At 38.6% G+C, this 19679-nt stretch overlaps 4 protein-coding genes across 5 annotated transcripts; 3 read left to right on the top strand and 1 right to left on the bottom strand.

Moving 5' to 3' along the window:
* The first annotated feature begins 981 nt into the window (after nucleotides 1-981).
* Nucleotides 982-5092, top strand: LOC101300175 (dual specificity protein kinase shkC-like). The gene is made up of 12 exons (XM_004287119.1): nucleotides 982-1627; nucleotides 1835-1909; nucleotides 2009-2113; nucleotides 2255-2340; nucleotides 2475-2595; nucleotides 2693-2772; nucleotides 2947-3009; nucleotides 3127-3248; nucleotides 3324-3409; nucleotides 3751-3875; nucleotides 4492-4623; nucleotides 4747-5092. Exons 1-12 carry the CDS (start codon nucleotides 1202-1204, stop codon nucleotides 4751-4753), a joined length of 1428 nt encoding a protein of 475 aa, XP_004287167.1. The 5' UTR covers nucleotides 982-1201; the 3' UTR covers nucleotides 4754-5092.
* A 1056-nt stretch (nucleotides 5093-6148) lies between these two features.
* LOC101299698 (40S ribosomal protein S24-2-like) lies at nucleotides 6149-7878 on the top strand. Of its 2 annotated transcripts, XM_004287118.1 has the most exons (5): nucleotides 6149-6296; nucleotides 6409-6450; nucleotides 6803-6973; nucleotides 7435-7521; nucleotides 7625-7878. In XM_004287118.1, exons 1-5 carry the CDS (start codon nucleotides 6222-6224, stop codon nucleotides 7655-7657), a joined length of 408 nt encoding a protein of 135 aa, XP_004287166.1. In that variant the 5' UTR covers nucleotides 6149-6221; the 3' UTR covers nucleotides 7658-7878. The 2 variants fall into 2 exon arrangements, with proteins under 2 accessions (XP_004287166.1, XP_004287165.1); XM_004287117.1 differs by lacking the exons at nucleotides 7435-7521; nucleotides 7625-7878 and having other exon boundaries at nucleotides 6803-7306.
* Nucleotides 7879-8488: 610 nt separating this feature from the next.
* LOC101299408 (LETM1 and EF-hand domain-containing protein 1, mitochondrial-like) lies at nucleotides 8489-14230 on the top strand. The gene is made up of 14 exons (XM_004287116.1): nucleotides 8489-9084; nucleotides 9172-9484; nucleotides 9825-9971; nucleotides 10057-10145; nucleotides 10235-10327; nucleotides 10688-10814; nucleotides 10926-10990; nucleotides 11121-11295; nucleotides 11649-11843; nucleotides 11959-12006; nucleotides 12480-12629; nucleotides 12715-12797; nucleotides 13388-13503; nucleotides 13807-14230. The coding sequence occupies exons 1-14, from the start codon at nucleotides 8630-8632 to the stop codon at nucleotides 13893-13895; spliced, it is 2145 nt and encodes a 714-aa protein (XP_004287164.1). The 5' UTR covers nucleotides 8489-8629; the 3' UTR covers nucleotides 13896-14230.
* A 719-nt stretch (nucleotides 14231-14949) lies between these two features.
* On the bottom strand, nucleotides 14950-16825 carry LOC101299116 (UDP-glycosyltransferase 74E1-like). The gene is made up of 2 exons (XM_004287115.1): nucleotides 15989-16825; nucleotides 14950-15829 (listed from the first exon to the last, which is right to left on the bottom strand). Exons 1-2 carry the CDS (start codon nucleotides 16769-16771, stop codon nucleotides 15098-15100), a joined length of 1515 nt encoding a protein of 504 aa, XP_004287163.1. The 5' UTR covers nucleotides 16772-16825; the 3' UTR covers nucleotides 14950-15097.
* Nucleotides 16826-19679: the final 2854 nt, after the last annotated feature.

The raw sequence follows: 19679 nt of genomic DNA, 5'->3' as shown, positions 1-19679 counted from the left end.
TTCATATTTTTATAAGTCGTTGTATGTCGCAAACATCTGAGAGTCGGGTCTCGTGATGACACGTACTCTCTACTCTCTAGATGTTGACACTTTTTGCCAATGTCATATATGATCCCGCATGTTTTCGATACTTGACAACTACCGGTAAGGGACTTGTGAGATGGAGATTCCACGCAACCACCAATACCTTGTCATTCCTGCCAACCCTCGTTAGCCTTAGCCTTAGATAAATTAATCGTATCCTCAACTTACCCACCAAAATGGCAATGGCATATCTGATATTCCTATATCATATTATCATGCAGGACAAAGGCTTTGTCTCCATGTACGATATGTGTAGTGTATACGTATCAAATGGCAATTGCTGGCTTCATTCCATTAAACCATTTGAATTTGTGTGTGATTAGTTAGGTAATCCCATCGAAGCTCATCCTTGTTGTTCATATAAACACTGTATATAATGTGTGGGCAAATTATAAAAGACAAAACTTGTCGGCCGGGGTTGACCTGCAAGTGGACAGTGGACTGACTTACACTCCTTGCTTTACACAGCCCATCATCTGGATCTACTCTCATAAGTCATAACTCATCCCCCATTCCCTTCCGATCTTCCATCATCTCTAAATTATTGATTCTCAATCAATCTCTGCACATCCATAAGAACAAGCCTGTCATTCTCAACGTAATTCCCACTCTTGGTTCTCCAAATCCACACAGTCTCTACCTAACTGCTCTTACTACACCAAATGGGCGTTTGCCGCGTTATCTGTGTGAAAACTACAGAAATGGATTTATAAAGAAAAAGGAAAAAAGAAAAACTAGAGGAGGAGGAGAGGCTTTTGCGCAGCAGTATGTGGAAGCTGGGGACAGAGATCACGCCACCGTTAGCTAAAAAAGAACACACATTTCTCTCTCTTCCCTGATTATTCAGATGACGCGCATCGCTCGGATCTCTCTTCTTCATCCTTGTTTTGTTTTCTGACCCCCTCCTTCCATTCTCTCTCTATCGGCATCGAGAGCTTCTCCCACTCCCATTACAGCTCTCGATCCGAACCCGTTACCAAAACAACGACGACAAGAGTGACGATGATGATCATCCACTGTCTCTAGCATCACCACAATCGTGTGGAACAACAGCAAGCGCAGCCAGCCAGCTGCTTGCGCTGCCTGCTGCCTGCCCGGACAATCAGTCGTCGCCAAAATGGAGAACATCGCGGCGCAACTCAAGCGCGGCATTTCCCGCCAGTTCTCCACCGGCTCCATCCGCCGCAGCCTCAGCCGCCAGTTCAGCCGCCAATCCTCCCTCGACCCCCGCCGCAACAACCTCCGCTTCAGCTTCGGCCGCCAGTCCTCTCTCGACCCCATTCGCCGCTGCCCCAGCGAGGACGACGTCGAGCTCTCCGTGCCGGAGAATCTCGACTCCACCATGCAGTTGCTCTTCCTCGCCTGCCGCGGCGACGTCAGCGGAGTCGAGGACCTTCTCAATCAAGGCATTGACGTCAACAGCATCGACTTGGACGGCCGCACGGCGCTGCACATCGCCGCCTGCGAGGGCCACGTCGACGTTGCGAGGCTCTTGCTCACCCGCAAGGCCAACATCGATGCTCGCGATCGCTGGGGCAGTACCGTACTACTTCTTTCCCTCTTTCTCTCTTTCTTTCTTTATCTCTTTCATTCTTGGTTAAACTAATCATACGTAGCTTTCGATTTTGAGAAAAATAATACTTGTTTGGTTAAAAAGGCTCAACCTTCAAAAATTGTTGTAACGTTTGGAATTATCTATGAGTTCGTTTTTGGTGTTTTAAATCCGATGATGTTCTCAATATGTGGACAGGCAGCTGCTGATGCCAAGTATTATGGGAATACAGATGTGTACAACATTCTCAAGGCACGGGGAGCCAAAGTTCCGGTACACTTTGTTCTCTAATTTGTGACTCAAAGTTTCAAACTTTGTGCTGCCTGCATATGCATGGAGATTAACAAATTGGTATTTATCCCATTACTCTAGAAAACCAGGAAGACACCAATGACTGTTGCAAATCCTCGAGAAGTTCCAGAGTATGAGCTCAATCCATTAGAGCTTCAAGTTCGGAAGAGTGATGGAATCACAAAGGTTGCCCCTTTTCTCCACTATTTTCAGATTCCTGCTCTCCTGCAAGTTTATGTATCGCCTCCTATCAAGTAGATAGTGATATGTCAAAGTTCATCTTTTCTTGATGCTGATCACGTATATGGTTTCCGTCTACCTCAACAGGGAACGTATCAAGTGGCTAAGTGGAACGGTACAAAGGTTTCTGTAAAGATACTAGACAAGGAAAGCTATTCAGACCCTGAACGCATGTATGTGCTCAGATCCCCTTACTTACCTAAGATTGTGGCAATCAAGAATTTATTTTACATGTTACAGCTTTCTATTGTAGACTTCTACCAGTTTTTATGATATAACTTTTGATAATTGTCTTTCAATTGAACAGAAACGCTTTCAACAATGAATTGACGTTGCTAGAGAAGGTTCGGCATCCAAACGTTGTTCAGTTTGTTGGTGCTGTCACGCAGAATATACCCATGATGATTGTTGTAGAATATCATCCAAAAGTAAGATATACCTCTCTTTGCACACCCAAGCACATTTGCATGAGCCACTTATATATCTTAACCATGAATTGAACATTCTTGGATGGTGATCTTTAAGGGTGACTTAGGAAGCTATCTTCAAAAGAAAGGACGATTATCTCCATCAAAAGCACTGAGATTTGCTGTTGACATTGCAAGGCATGTGAGATTTATTTTCCAGCCATTATTTAAAGGGCCTTTTGATCCCATTGTAATAGACATCCTCGTATGTATAAGTTACTCAAGTTTGTTGTTCCTTCTAAAGCTTCTGCTGTTCTGCAGCTAGTCTATCATATATTAACATTTTTGTTACTTATTGTTGTTCATTATCAGGGGCATGAATTATCTTCATGAATGTAAACCAGACCCGATTTTCCACTGTGACTTAAAGCCAAAGTAAGGCAACCAACTGCCAAAGTTGATTTAATCTCTGTAACAATTGCCTGTTGAATTCTGTCTGTTATTGTTGGGATGTGCTGTTCTTTAATATTCGAAATTTTGGTAAGGTGCCAGAAATATTTTGCTCGATAATGGAGGTCAATTGAAGATAACTGGATTCGGGTTGATAAGGTTGTCAATTATTTCTCCTGACAAAGCAAAGCTGGCACAGCCTTGGGCAGACCATGGTCATTCAAGTAAGTTGCGTAACTGAGCCTCATCTGAATATATTCATTATGGTTTTGAGTTATAATTTTTCTTCTGCTCTGTAGGTCTCTATGTGGCACCTGAGATTTACAAAGATGAAATTTTTGACAGAAGTGTGGATGTATATTCTTTCGGTCTCATATTATATGAGGTAATCTCCTTTCTGTCGTCATGTTCTCAGAATTATACATTGCCAGTTTAGCAATTCGAATGAATTTTCAATTTCATTGGTGTATATTGCCAAAAAAATATATTCATTGGTGTCTCATCCTGCATGTCTTGTCTGCTCATTGCACGTTCAACTACAGATTCACATAATGACTTATGTAACCCTTTTGAGGCATTGGCTTTTAATTCTAATCATAGGCACTTTGCGTATGGTGTTTACTGTTTACCTTGTGGAGTTTCTTTTCTGGACTAATTTCTTAGTTATCTACTGGTTGTACATAAAGTCTTGACTTCCTGTTTCCCATTTTTTTTATATCGGCATAGATGATTGAGGGTGTACAGCCATTCCATCCCAAGCCTATTGAAGAGGCTTTGAGAATGATGTGTTTAGAAGGAAAAAGACCGCCAATGAGAACTAAGTCAAAAAGTTATCCTTCTGTACTAAAAGAGTAAGTTTGATTTCTAATTTCTCAGTTAAAATTTGTCTACTTCGTATACATTATTGGGAAAAGATGATTTTTTTTTTTTTACGAATTACAATAGCTATGCAACAATTAAAAAGGTTAACCGTGCACGCGCTGGCACCTGGAGAATGTTTAGTTAGTATCCTGTTTATCATGTGTATATGCTTTTCTTTGCAAAAACAGATTAGAAAGTCCTGGTTAATTTGTTCTTGGTTTCAAATTGTTTCTTGGAAGGAAGATAAAATTATAATCTGCTATTATTTTGTTGGATCCTTCATGGAATATGATCACCAGTACATTTGCCAGTGACAAATGATCTCAGTCACTCCCATCATTTGGACAAACAAGGATTTATCTTTTTCAGAACAATGCAATTCTTTTCGTACAAATATAATGCATTCTATCTAAAGTCATACCTTCTGGCTTGAGATATGGAATGTTGAGGGTGCTCCGGTGTTGTTGAACACTTGTAAATTGTAATTTCTTACCAAGCATATGACAGTGTGGGATATCTCTTCTAACTCAATAATGTTAACTTGTTTCTCATTATTTTTGATAAAGGAATGATAATGCTCTATATACTTCATTAATGTGTATACAGGTTGATTGAGGAATGTTGGAATCCAGATCCTTATGGCAGGCCAACATTCTCTGAGATAATTATACGGTTGGATAAGATAGTTGCAAACTGCACAAAGCAGGGATGGTGGAAAGATACTTTTAAGCTTCCATGGTATGTCTCCCTATTAAGTATATCCTAAAGCTTAGTATCTCCAGATATGTCTGGCATTTAGTTTTGCTCTCATGTACTATGTTACTCTAAGAATGTAATTCATAATGATTCGATCACATGCAGGAAATAACAAGAGGAGACACTCAGTTCCATCAGAACAAAGAGAGAAAAGTTTTGGGGTAGATGGGGATCCATGTTGCAATGTTGTACTAATCACTGGAGAGGGGCTGGGACTCATCAATCGGGTCAGCATAAAAGTTGAATTATCCCATATTTGATGTTTGTGAAGGAGCTGGAACAGTTTCTTTCTTTGTATCATTATCATGTGTGAAGAAGCTTTCTTAAAGATCACTTGTTTAAATACACAGATAATAATGTACACAACATAATATCATTGCAACACAATGCGGCCCTATAAACACCATATTTTGCAGTCAAAAAGAATAAATTCATGCATAAATATAACACGAGTATGGAAGAGCATTGTAAATGGTGTTGAGGGGGATGCACTGCTATGTATGGAGTATCAAAATTGTAGGAAGCTTCCAAACATGGGAAGTAGAGAACTCTTTTGGATATGATCGTAGGTGGAGCTTTGTTGTTTGTTTCTTAAGACAGATAATTCAACAAGGTAATTAATACCTCTTCTGGAGAATCAAAAACTGGTTATCTTTGTTTGTCCTGGAGATTTGTTGTTGGCACTACTCATTCTAATCTCTGCAGGTTCGCTTACAGTATTGTGTGGTGCAGAAGAAAACCTTATTTCGAACTAATTGAATTGGTGGTGATTGGTTAACAGTGTTATACGATTGTGTATAAATATCTCTGCATAATGGAAGAAGCCTTTTATATGATGACTGATTAATCACATAGATTATCAGTCATCCAGAACTCTCTTCATTTTTGATTCCATATTACAGTGTATGATGACTCGTGCAAATATACAGAATACGTAACAAGAGAACGGGTTTCTTCAATCCTCGTCTAATAACATGCTAATAGGAGTGACCAAAATCTGCAATCGTATCTGCTGAAAAAATCGGTTCTTCACAAACATGAGTGAATGTAATTGATTGGAAACACTAAGAAAACTCTTGAACAACAAACTTTATTCTTCAACGAATCTTGATTTTGTTGTTACTAGACTTGAAATTTTTGTATGCACGACGTGTATTTACACGATGCAATCTTAACCGTTCATAACAATTCATATGTTTCATGATCATCTATATATGTATGTGAAGATACATATATACTGAAGATGCTCTCGTTATTAGACTCAATTATGATCTTTGAATCCCCTTCAATTATGATTCTAATGACACCATGAATACCAACGGCAACAAGACATGCACCTAAAATTTTAAATTTTATAGAAGGCCCATAAAAGAAAATGGGACAGAAGTGTTCTCCAAAAAAGGCCCACGAGCAATGGGTTATTTGTGTAAAACTTGGAAGGGTTTGGGTCTGGAAGATTGGCCCAATGTATATCACTATGTCTATTTGATCCCACAAACCCTAAACCACTGTGAAGAGAAACAAAGAGCAGAGGAGGCGCAGCCAGAAAGAAAGAGAAGAGAAGAGAAGAGAAGAGAGCAATGGCCGATAACAAAGCCGTGACCGTCCGTACCAGGAAGTTCATGACAAATCGTCTTCTCTCCAGGAAGCAATTCGTCAGTCTTCCAACTTGTCTAATCTTGTTTGCTTAACTAGATCCCTCATTTCCAACTCAAATATATTGAATAGCAGATCCCGTCTAGTCTGATGTTTCTCTTGAATTCACAGGTCATCGATGTTTTGCATCCAGGAAGACCAAACGTCTCCAAGGTTCCTTCTCTCTCCCTGATTTTCGAGTATCACTACTAATAGTTTACTTCGCCTGTTTTGATATTGTGGAAAAGACTGGAATTGATATTCAGTAATTGTGTGTTTGGCTCAGTTTTAACTATTCAAAACTATGCTTTTGGTGCACTGCTATTGTTATTATTAATCCAAATTGAAGCTTAGTTTTAATTTTGAGATTTGGTTGCTCAGTTCCAGTTTAACAACCTTTTTTTGTTTCAGTCTTCATGTTCATACCATCATAGTGTTTTAATAATCTCACGTTTTCTTCAAGTTTTTCAGTATATACTTTCTCTAGCTTTATTTAATCTGGTTTTTTCTTATTCTCATAATGAAGGCTGAGCTGAAGGAGAAACTGGCAAGGATGTACGAAGTCAAGGATACAAATGCCATCTTTGTTTTCAAGTTCCGCACCCATTTTGGAGGGGGTAAATCCACTGGTTTTGGCCTGATTTATGATTCTGTAGAGAATGCCAAGAAGTTTGAGCCAAAGTACAGGCTGATCAGGGTAACTTTTCCGTCTTGCTTCTTGTTCATTACATGTGTTTGCGATTCTTTTTCAGACTATGTTAACATCTATGGTCAGTTAGGTAGTGTGAGCTCAATACAAAGGCCCTTTTGGCCGGTAGTTTACTTTTGACTCATGGTTACGAAGAGCAGATCTTCTACTCTTAGTCAGCTCATTAGTCTATTTAGATTATCTATTATCTCCCCTATGAGGACTTTTGGTAGCTCATTGAGAGCATTAGATGTGTATTATTAATGCTTCTGCTACATATCAGTAGTAATGGGTTAATGATATATCAAAGCATCTTTCAGTCATTTCGTATGTATTCTGAGATATTCAAAGAATCTATATATGGTTTGGCGTGGAATGCACATGGTTTTAGGGCATGTTTATCAAATCTGATAAGTTTAAGACAGACTCTCCCTCTCGCTCTCTCTCATTATATGTGGCTACTTGTGCAGAATGGACTGGACACTAAGGTGACAAAGTCAAGGAAGCAAATCAAGGAAAGGAAGAACCGAGCCAAGAAGATCCGTGGAGTCAAGAAGGTAAGAAATATTGTTTTTTAGTTTTTGCTGGTTAGTTCTTAGCATATTTGTTTTCTTCTGCTTGGCAAGCGTTCTGATGTATATTTGTAATTGCTATGTGCAGACCAAGGCTGGTGATGCTGCCAAGAAGAAATGAGCTTCTACTCATCTTGAGTTTCCATGTTTCTGCAGCAACCTCCCGTTTTCTTGTTTTCATTTGTTAGTGAACATTAAAATATCCGGATGTTTTAATTTTACTTTTGAGTTGAGGCTCTGATAGACGATGAATTATGTAGTAGCATCTAAGCTTTGAATTAAATTATATCCCCTGTTTTGCCCCCACTAATAATAGTGATGATCATCTATGTTTTGTCATTCAAAGTAGCCTCCGCAGAGTTGCTTCATGATAAATTTATATGGAAATGGTGCTAACTAGGATGGTATGTAAATCACTTTCCCCCGATTGTATGATTTATGGGGTATTGCCTCCATCAAGTTCCATGTCAAAGAGTTTGAAGTATAAATCTCAAATCTGATCGTCTTAAAATCACAGCGCTGCGTCCTAGCTCTCTACATATACGAATCACAGAGGACAGAACTCGATCATAACTATCACATCCTTCAATCCCATATCCATGTTTTATATAATGGGTATGGCTGTTATATACATTTGTATGGCATACATCAAGTCGTGAGTCATCTAATCGTTTAGCAATTTAAAATTTAAGACGATTGTACGGCTTACGGTTTGATTTATGTTATACACAAATGTATAATAGAAAAGTCCTTGTATATAATTGGTGACGAAGAATATCCTTTCTTTTATGCTGTTATTGGTCTGAAAATTTGGAACCTGTAATAAGAGCCCAAATGGTTTTTGGTTTTCTACGTTGACGGCGTGGCGTTGTTTTCTTGCACAGAAAGTCGTTCATTTTAATCATTTCTATTGCAGAAAAATCATAAAACCCCTAACTTAAACCCTAAAAATGCACAAGAGCTGCCTCGCGGTATAAATCGGACAGCCATTTCGTGTTGCAAATCCACCGCGCTCTTCTAGAAACATCGAAGCTCCACACGCCTCCATTCGATTATGCCTTCTTCTTCCTGCGAAATCTGAGTCAATTCGTTAATGGCTTCCAGAGCGATTTTCAGGAGGAGCAGATTGCTCAAGGACTACGTCACTTCCTCCTCCCGCACAACCCAGTGCCTCGCCCATTTTCACAATCGGAGCTCCAACGATGACGACAACAGGTTTCCGATTTCCAAACCGGAACTCCACCGGCGATTCGACTCTCTTTCCCAGCCCCCATTGAGCGTCCGATGGATCGCTCACTCCGTCCGTACTGTCACCACCGCCGCCGCGCCCGCCAAACCCTCGCCGGACGATGACCAAAACAATGGGAAGAGAAAGCAAGCTTCTCCCGAGGACTGCGATGAAGCCGTGCAAGGCCTCAGCTCCACTGCCAAGGCCGCCAAGGCCAAAAAGCTCCAGGATTCTCAAAAGGTTTCCAAAATGTTGAAGAAAGTCTGGGCCACTTTTCTGGGGATCGGTCCTGCTCTCAGAGCTGTTGCTTCCATGAGCAGGTTCGCCTTCTTTTAATTTAAATTTAATCTCTGTTTACTAATTGTAATTGTTGATTAGGTAGTTAACTGATTTCGTTTTCGCATCAGGGAGGATTGGGCAAATAAGCTTACACATTGGAAGAAGGAGATTGTTTCAACATTGCAGCATTACTGGCTCGGTTTTAAGCTGCTAGGCAAAGATGTCAAGATCTGTTCGAGACTGCTGCTTAAGCTTGCCGGTGGCAAGACTCTTTCGAGAAGGGAGAGGCAACAGCTGACGCGTACCACAGCTGATATCTTTCGGCTAGTTCCATTCGCTGTGTTTATCATTGTTCCTTTCATGGAGTTCTTGCTGCCAGTGTTCCTCAAATTGTTTCCCAACATGTTGCCTTCGACCTTTCAAGACAAACTGAAGGAAGAGGTACTGAAAATCTTAATTTGTTGCTATATCTATAACAGTTGTGGGCTTTTGCTTTCATGTATGCGTTGTATTTTCACTTGTTTTGGACTTTCTGGTATGAAAGTCTAATGCTGATTGAAGCTTGGTCATAGGATACTACATATCCGTGAATTTCTAGTTTCACATAGGCTTTTACCCTTGAGAACTTGTTCTCGGAAACTTAGAGACCTAACTAGTCGAGGAACAACCTGTGGTGAAGCTGAACATACTTAGCTTACCATGATACATTTTGCTCAACTTTTGTGGTTTTCCCTTTCTATTTAGTAGTATGTTTGAGTTCAACTGAATTTTCAATGTGTAGGAAGCAATGAAAAGGAAGCTAAAGGCAAGAATAGAGTATGCTAAGTTCCTTCAAGACACGGCCAAAGAAATGGCAAAGGAAGTTCAAAACTCAAGGAGCGGAGAAATCAAACAAACAGCAGAAGATCTTGATGAGTTTCTAAACAGGGTGAGGACTCATGTTTCAATAGTTCAGTTTCCAAGTTCTTTCTCCTTTATATTCTGCTCATATACTTTGCTATCTGCAACTGCAGCTGAGAACAGGTGCAGGGGTCTCTAATGAGGAGATTTTGGGGTTTGCCAAGCTATTTAATGATGAACTTACCCTTGATAACATCAGCAGGTTTTCTTTTAACTCTATTTAATTACTGCTTGACTTGTAATGGGGTTGTAATTCTGCTATTAACTGTTTCTGTTTGCTGTTGCTTTTAGGCCTCGTTTAGTCAATATGTGCAAATATATGGGAATAAGCCCTTACGGTACAGATGCATATTTGAGATACATGCTCCGGAAAAGACTCAGTCGGTAAGATATATATATCTCTGAAAACTGATTTTGTAAAAATCATTTACTCCTCTGTTTCTGAAGTGTCTCTTCATAATTATGTCACCATTATGAAATTTAGTCGTCCTCTGGAGATGTGACTATACGGTCTCGAATAATTCAGTAAAGAGTTCTTCCTGTGAACATAATGAATCTCTCCAGATTGCTGTTATCCTAATTGTGCTTAAGATAACTAACAGTGACCAGAAAGAGAAAGTAACAAATGAACTCAGGCAACAGTTCACCATCTTTTCCATTAAAAGCCATCAGCAAATAGAGATTCTTTTTGGTTTGGGTTGGAATGTCTATCAAAATATTGTTTTCTTCTTTCGTTAATTTCAGGATTAAGGCTGATGATAAGTTAATTCAAGCGGAGGGTGTTGAGTCACTTTCAGAAGCTGAACTCCGCGAGGAGTGCAGGGAGCGGGGTATGCTTGGATTGCGTTCTGTGGAAGAAATGCGTCAGCAGGTATACTATGCTTAGATGGTTGACATGTTTGGAAGTATTTTGCAGTTCCATAAGTAGTTGTGATCATAAAGGTTTCTGCATGCTCATGATTTCATTATTGTCTCTATGTAGCTTCGTGATTGGTTGGATTTGTCTCTTAATCACTCCATGCCATCCTCGCTTTTGATCCTTTCCAGGTATTCTTAAGCTCCATATTGAGTAGCCCCCTTCACATTTTTTGTTTTTTTCTGGATCATTCATGTTAATCTTGAGAGGCGAGCTGGTCTAACTCAGTCTTTAACTCTTTATTTGATGTGCTCAATGCAGAGCTTTCTATGTGTCTGGAAAATTGAAGCCAGAGGAAGCTGTTCGAGCTACACTGACTTCTATGCCCGATGAAGTGGTGGATACTATTAATGTTACGTCATTGCCATCTGAAGATTCAGTTTCTGAAAGGAGGAGGAAATTGGAGTACTTAGAGATGCAGGAAGAAATGATCAAGGTTAGAATTTTTGCTTTTTATGCCCTTATAAACAGTTTTTTGGGTGCTTGAGAACCACAACTGAAATGCTTATTTGAGTTAGTTCAATCTGCGGGTTTGATATCCCATTATATTTTATTAGTCTATTAGCCAGTTTTGATGCAACTTATTTGGTTTCTGCTGTCTTCAGTCTTCACTCTGAACCTATTATTGGATGGATTGATATTATTGTTTAGGAAAGCAGTACTGAAATAATGCTATGAATATCTGACTTAAGAATTGTGGTTACGATGTACCCATCCACTTGTGTTGTTAATTGTTCAGCCTTTAGTTTTACTGAATAACTTTATTGATTGTAATCTCTAATATTGAAGGAGGAGGAAGAGCGGGAGGAAGAAGAGCTACGCAGAATGAAGGAATCTAAGGCTAGTCAAGAAGATGTGGCGTTGAAAGAGATGACTGTTCCAACAGCAAGAGAAGCACAAGAGCAAATCAAGGAAAGGACTCTAGAAAAGCAAGAGCAGCTCTGCGAACTAAGTCGTGCTTTGGCTGTTTTGGCTTCTGCATCTGTAAGGACTGAACTTAGTATCCCTCAAAGAATATAGTTGCTGATTCTCCTCTCTTGAGATTTCATGCATTGTCATCTACGCTTTATTTTAACTATGTTTCTACTAAATATTTCAGTCAGTGAGTAGAGAGCGTGAAGAATTCCTGAGGCTCGTAAGCAAGGAGGTAATTTGAAACCTTGAATTGCTCTTCATTTGTCATAGGCATCTTTAAAGACAAAATTGTTATTTTTTTGTACCCTCCCTTGTGTCTGCACGCTAGTCATCCCCTGCCAAAATCTTGCAGGCATGTTTGAAGGTTTAACTACTTGCAATTAAGTGATTAACAAAACTATACTATCCATCCATCAAAAAAAAACTATACTATATGCACAGTTTCATGTTCTGACTTTATAACCATTTCAGTATTTCTCCTGTGATATTTTTAATGCTTTTCTGGTTTGGAGAGGTGTACATTAACAACTTTTCAATGTCATTTAATTACAAGATTGCTGTCTACATGTTATAAGCATGCAACTTCATCCTCGCATGATTTTTCAGTCGGAATGTTTCGACTTTTTAATGTATGGTTATGTTTCAATCTAATCTGCATTGTCCTTAGAATATTCTTTTGAAATTCGGTTACTCTGATGTTTCCAGATTGAACTTTACAATAGCATGGTGGAGAAGGATGGTCCCGATAGTGAAAAGGATGCCTTCAAGGCATATAGAGCTGCTGCTCGAGAGGAAACTGAAACTACTGGTGTTGAAGAGGAAGCTGATCATGTTTCATCAGCACTCATAGATAAGGTCGGATGTTCAACTCCAGATATTCTGTTTATGATGTGTTGGTCTTTCTTCACTTAATGAATAATTCTTCTTCTGCTGGATTCAGGTTGATTCAATGCTTCAAAATCTGGAAAAGGAAATCGATGATGTGGATGCTCAAATTGGAGACCGCTACCAACTACTTGACAGGTGAATTGTTATTATACAACTTGCTTCCTCTTTGGCCTTTCTTGAATTCTTTAATCTCCTTTTATACGCCATGTCACATCTTGCCATCATCATGTAAATCCTATTTCCTTTTATGGAAGCATAAATTTTTGGTTCAAATATTAGTTGTCTCTTCTGTACATTAGCCAATACTGGATAATGTCACATTTATAATATTGGATATTCATATGCTGAGTGAACCAGAAATGGGGCAACATGCATACATCGTAAAGTTATGGTAGCTAGTGAATCTAACTTCTGCTCTTGAGCTAGGTTGTTATCATTCAGTTAGACTTAAATGAACCAAAGTTTTGCTGTCCTCTTTATTTATTTATTGTTTGTTTTGTTTGTTTTATACATGCAGATATTTAGACACTAACAGCCTTTGCTAGATTTTCACGTTACTTTCAACTTAGATTTGTCTAAACATGTTTTAGTTTGCCTTCACCATTCGATCCAGTCATTGGTTTTGATTTAAACTGTTTTTGAGTGATCAAATTGCTCAGATTTGATGTATGGTATTAGCATTTTGTTCTGTAGCAAAATTTATAAGCATTAAATTATGTGTGCAGGGATTTTGATGGTAAAGTAACTGCTGAGGAGGTTGCAGCTGCTGCAAACTATCTGAAGAATACTTTAGGCAAGGAGGGTGTCCAAGAACTCATAGGCAACCTCTCAAAAGACAGAGGTCAGTCCGATTGTTTTTTGTTGTGGCATCTTTTAGTAAAGAAATGACGTGATTGTAAGTCTTTAGTATAATGAAGGAACATCTGGTGATATGAAGCAAAGCTGTACTGGAAAAGATTCTTTTTGAAATTTATTTGCTTACGTCCCTCCAGTTTGTTCTGTATGCCAGAAAGATAATGAGGATTTAATTAAGCTGTTGTACTAGCCAACCTTTTAGTTTATATTTTTCTTTAGTCCTTTTTCAAGCAGTGGTATGGTTGCTTTTGAACTTGCTTACAGTTTCATGTTCTTACCTGTGGTGCAGATGGTAAAATTCTTGTGGAAGACATTGTCAAGTTAGGAAGTCGGAGTGAAGATGCAAACAACCCAGAGGAAGAAGACAGGCGAATATAGAAAGTAGCTTTGTCACTTTTTATGAGTTGTTTTTGTCATGGCAACAGTGAATATGGTTAGCTATATACACAATTGTTTTGATGAGTCTCGTAGCAATTCCAGAACAAGAGAAAGAAAATAGACAATGCTAGTAGAGCTATAAAATCAGGATCTGTGCAGATGTATGAAAGTAGAGATACTTATTGGGGCCTCTTTGTTCGGCTTCATGGAGGTTATGAAACTATATTCTACTTGGCCTAAGAAATACATGCCCTGTAAAAGATGTGGGCTCATGAACATGATATGGTGAGTCAATCTTTAATTGAAATTGAAGATGATTGATATGTTATTAGCTGAAATTGAAGGTCCGGTGGATCTAGTTGGTGCGTGCTTGCTTCCTGGTTTGAGTTGAAGCTGATTGTTTCATGTTTATCCAAGAGCATTGGTGGAACACTTGGTTATGCACCTTGTGTTTCATTGTCATATTCCCAGCAAAGAAAAACGTTAAATTTGTTTCTGGAGGTCGAATTTCATTAACTGGCTTAACCGAAACAAGAACGAGATTTGTATGCCTGCAGTGCATGCCATCTCTAACATCAATTATCACATTTACATACAAATACAGACAACTGCTCCACAACGATTATAAAAACCTTCACATGTCTTTCAAAATGTCCCAACTGCTCCACAATGATTATAAAAACCTTCACATTTCTTTCAAAATGTCCCAATGTCCTCGTGAAAGAACAAAGCAAAAGAGTTTCTAGAACAAAGCAAAAGAGTTCCTCACAAATCGCACCGATGTATCAATATGCGATGAAAACAAAAAGAAATAAAATACAGAGTCGCCTACTAGGCCATTACTCAATTCAGTATCTTTCACAATTATCGATCAACTGTCAACTTCCGCAAATTATTGTATCAACTTAAGCAGATGGCCGGGGGTTTGTTTACTAAATCAGTTAATCAAGTATTCTCTGCAAATGCAATTGCTTTCGATTTCCATTTTTCATTCCTACAACTTCTTTCAATGTCAGCTTTGTGTGTGTGTGTAAGTGAAAAACAGTATATGGATGGTTCTGGAGCTTATTCCTTTAGTAATATACGATAAACCTTGATCATCAAATTCAGTACGATATTACATTGCCAAATAATGCAGGCACAAAAATTAAAAAGGTCGACGATACATGCAATACGTATAAATTAATTGATATCAACTTGAATCAAGGCAGTAATCGAAGTTGTGCTGCAAACTCCTCAATGTTTCTGTCGGAACTTCCTCCTTCATCCACAGCCTCCTTAGCCAACTTCTTCCAAATTTGTGAAGCCTTTCTGATCTCCACCCCTACCTCCTTGTCCATAACCTGCTTTACACGCATTACTAATTCTTCTTTTGTTATAAACCCTTTCTCATTCACCTTTACTCTCACTCCTACCTTCCACACATCTGCAACTAACTTACCATTCGTTGTTTGATCAGCAAACTGCGGCAATGTCACCATCGGCACTCCCAAGCTCAATGCCTCGAGTGTCGAATTCCATCCGCAATGAGTAACAAAGCACCCCACGGCCTTGTGAGCCAAGACTTGCAGCTGGGAGCACCAACTCACAACAAGGCCCTTCTCTGATATCTCCTCGAAGAAATTGGTCGGAAGCTTTTGCTTTTCTGACTCTTTGATCACCCACAAGAAGTGGTAGTTGCTATTGTTCAAACCCCATGCTAGTTCTTCCATTTGCTCCTTCGTTAGGTTTGCCAAGCTTCCAAACGATACGTAAACCACCGAGCCAGTTTCCTTGGAGTCTAGCCACTTCATGCAAGTCTCTACACGATCAGGCTTGAACAGGCTCAGACTGTAGTCTTTCTCGTCCTCCAATCGTTTGTCCAGAAACGATGATGGAATTGTTGGTCCTATTGTTTTAACCGGCCAGTCCAGACTTGCCGTCCATTTAAGTACCTGGACATAGATAGCATACATATGAATTTTATAAACCACAAGAACAGCTAGCATGGAAAAGTAAACAAATCGTATGTTGTATAACTCGATCATATGTGCACATTATCCCAGTTATTTTCTCAATTTTTATTAACTCACAATTACTTAAATGGATTATACCTGTTCCTCCAACTTCTCGTAAGTGTTGTAGAAGATCCACTTTACTTGGGTGATATTGGAGAACATGTTCAAGGTAGAGTTAAGAAAACTTGAGTAGGCATCAACGTCACATAGAAACGAGGGTAGATCATTGAACCCTAGCGGTCCAGGCATGGAAGGTATGAGCATTGTGGTGTTAGATGATCTAGCGGCAGAATCTTTTGAAGGAATCTTCAACACTCCTTCATAGAAATGATGAAAGATGGCAGTAACCGCAGCTGAACAAGTAAAAAATGGAGCTCCATCTATGCCGTGTTGTCGCGCCACGTCTAGCACCCATGGCATGGCTGAGTGGTAAATGACGCACTTCAGCGGGTAGTCATCATCATCTTCATCACTGCTATCACTGTCCGAGGCAAGATCCTTCTTGTTCTTGATGTCGGTGATAAGGTTGGATAAGTTTTGCGTAGCTACCCTGTTGAAAACTTCGTCTTTATTTTCCGACTTTTGAAGGTGTTCGGAGCCATCAGAAATGATCTCAACCCTGAAAGAGGTCTTGTTTCTGGACTCAGCTGCTAGCAACTGCTTCATGGCCACGGTGGCTGCAGAAATGGTTGTGATCACGACGGTGACCCTGACACCCTTTGAAGCTAGGCGTTTGGAGAATTCAACCATGGGGCAGATATGGCCTTGAAATGGATAAGGGAACACTAGAACATGAGCACTGCTTGTAGAAGTGCTTCTGCTTTGAGGAGCTTGAGGCAGAGCAGCAGCAGTGCCCATTTCCCTGCTCTCCATTTTCATCCTTAATGTAGCTAGCTATGCTATGCTAGTAGCTCTCTCTTTGCTTATGTGCCTAATATATGGTCGATCACTACATTATTTATAGAAGACGTGCGACTAATTAACAAGGAGTTAATAAGTGTCTACTTGAGACTAAATGAGAAGAAATATAGCTGGCTAGGGCATATATGCAGATGTAATGTTTAATCGATCAGTGGTCGTTGATTGATTGATAGTTTTCCTCGCTCGGTCAGACAGGGCGTTGATTAGCAGTTGGATTTGTATCTCGATCTAGGGAAAAAACACAAATATATAAATAATTAACCACGATCGATGCATGGATGAGTAATTGAGTATTGAGTAATGATCTCGATCTTCACTCTAGCCAGAATATATAGACAATTTATATAACTAATACCTCCATAATTACTTATTAGTTCATATAGCTAGTTAGATGAAAGGGTGATCATCAAACCACAAGTTGAAAAGTGATAATCACATCCGGTTGATCAGCTGGTTTGGTTGCCAATCGACCTGCAAATTCCGTTCAACATGCACGCACCGGATCTATATATATATAGGAATTCTCAAGTGAGGACGTCCGCACCAAAGTTTTGTTGCGGATTTCCATTTTTGCACCACTTCCCGATCGAATTTCCTCAAACTTCCTTCTAGACATATCTAGATCATCTTGTGTAGATCATCTCTGCAAAATTTCAGCCAATTTGGTGATCGTTAAGGCCCTCAAAATCGAAAGATAAATCTGACGGACTGAATTTTGTCCGGTTATCATCTCCATTTGTTTTTCAATTTTGAGGGCCTTAACGATCATCAAATTGGCTGAAATTTTGCAGAGATGATCTACACAAGATGATCTAGATATGTCTAGAAGGAAGTTTGAGGAAATTCGATTGGAAAGTGGTGCAAAAATGGAAATCCGCACCAAAAACTTTGGTGCGGACGTCCGCAGCCGAGAAGGGCTGTGTATATATATATATATATATATATATATATATATGGATCAGGATTACAATATGACTTTTTAGCCAAATTGTTACCCTAACTTTCACCTTAGTGTCAATTTAATACATTTTTGTCATTTTAATTTATTCATTTCTTCATTCAAACATGAATTAATTCTGAAAATTGAAGGTTAAAATTAGTCGGTATTGAAATTTTGATAGTAAATTGGTTAATCTTGAAAGCCTAAATTAACAAATTTAATAAAAAGGTAGCAAATTGACTGAAATAAAAGTTAAGGTAGCAAATTGACACCAAGGTAAAAATTAAGGTAACAAATTAGCAATTATGCCTTACCATATATATTTTGAGTAGCTAGCTAGATAGATCCATAAACGCTCGAGGTCTATGCCCAGCTACTCACTAATAGTTGCATGTTCTTTCAGAAAACTAAATAACAAAACATCTCTATCATATTGTTGCATCAATTTTCCGGCCTAGCTTCTAGAATGTCTGGTGGGGGTGGTGGAATGTTGTTTAATCATTCTCACAAGTCATCACATCTTCGTATGATTGAAGTAACGCATCTAATTTATACTTTAGAGCATTTTCAACGCATTTTTTATAATTTCTCTATTGTAATTAGAACATTTTCAATGTGTTTTTTTTTTTTATAATTTCTCTATTGTAAAGAAGTATAAGCAAAATTTCTAATCATTTTATGCTCCAACTCGAACGGACTCAATCCCTATGTTAGGGCAATCGACAAAATAATCATAATCCTTCTTTAAATGTTTTAGAGATTGATGTAAATTTAAGGGCTTTGTTATTCTCTTTCCTCATTCTGATTTTAGGGACTGTTGTAGAGAATATGTCCCTAAAATGGAGAAAAACTCAAATAAAGTCTGGCCTTTCAGTATAGAACACATTTTGTCATATACATGTATGGGCATATATATATGGCAGCATAGGTATGAAACTATGAGTTAAAGAATAAAGAGATCGATTAATCAGTATATATGTGCCTATCTAGCCGGGCCATATGTGACATCCATCAATATATTGGTGCATTAAACAACATGAACATATTCATACAGTATGTACATACGCTAGCTAGTGGAAGTAATTTAACTTCTTAATTTTAAATGCAGCTAACATTTTCTGGGTTTATAAAATCTTGTCTAGTTGTTTATCTTATTAATATATTTTCCGTTGACATATATATTTTACAGGAAAATTGAAGTGCGCAAGTTTCATTTATATATATAGTGATATATATGAACAAATTAAATTAATTGGGCTTGCAGCTGATGGATTAAATAGTCTGTAACTCTGTATAGATTGCAGGTTTGATCGTGGCAGTGTGAAGGAGGGATCGGAACAAGGAAATCATGTTGTTCATAAACAGCACATGTGGTCGAGTTAAAAAGAGCCTAGGTGTAGAATTTTCATACATAAATTTGAATCCCGTCGACACTAATTGAAGTTAAATCCTAAATTTATTATTGGTGACCAGAAAGATGCCATCAAATATTTGCTTGTTCGAAGCTCAATCAGGTATGCTTGCCGCATTATATATGCACTAATTTCAGCCGCGTATTAAAGATCCCTTTTCCCATTAATTAATGATCCCTCAAGAACCATGCATATAACTAAAACTAGTTAATTACCATCCGCTGCTTTTCTAAGTTTATAATTCTTCATGTTGAAATTAATTAGATTATGCATGTCTTCTTGTTGATACGGTGATCACGGAACAAACTCGATCACATGCTTCATGTGTAAATAAAATTGCAGCTCTGCCTCGTTGTACGGACGTCTATTATATATTCCATGGGAATAGCACTACGAGTTTTGTCTATAACGAAGGCAAGTAAGTTTTTTTATTTTTTTTTATTTATTTTTTTTTAGAAGAAATATTTAGCCGAACATGTTGCTCGTGCCTGTTTGAAAATTGGTTTCATGTTCC

Source organism: Fragaria vesca, linkage group LG1 (assembly GCF_000184155.1).
Source record: "Fragaria vesca subsp. vesca linkage group LG1, FraVesHawaii_1.0, whole genome shotgun sequence".
Lineage (NCBI taxonomy): Eukaryota > Viridiplantae > Streptophyta > Magnoliopsida > Rosales > Rosaceae > Fragaria > Fragaria vesca.
The sequence above is the reverse complement of the archived record's forward strand: the minus strand, read 5'-3'. Positions and strand labels throughout refer to the sequence as shown.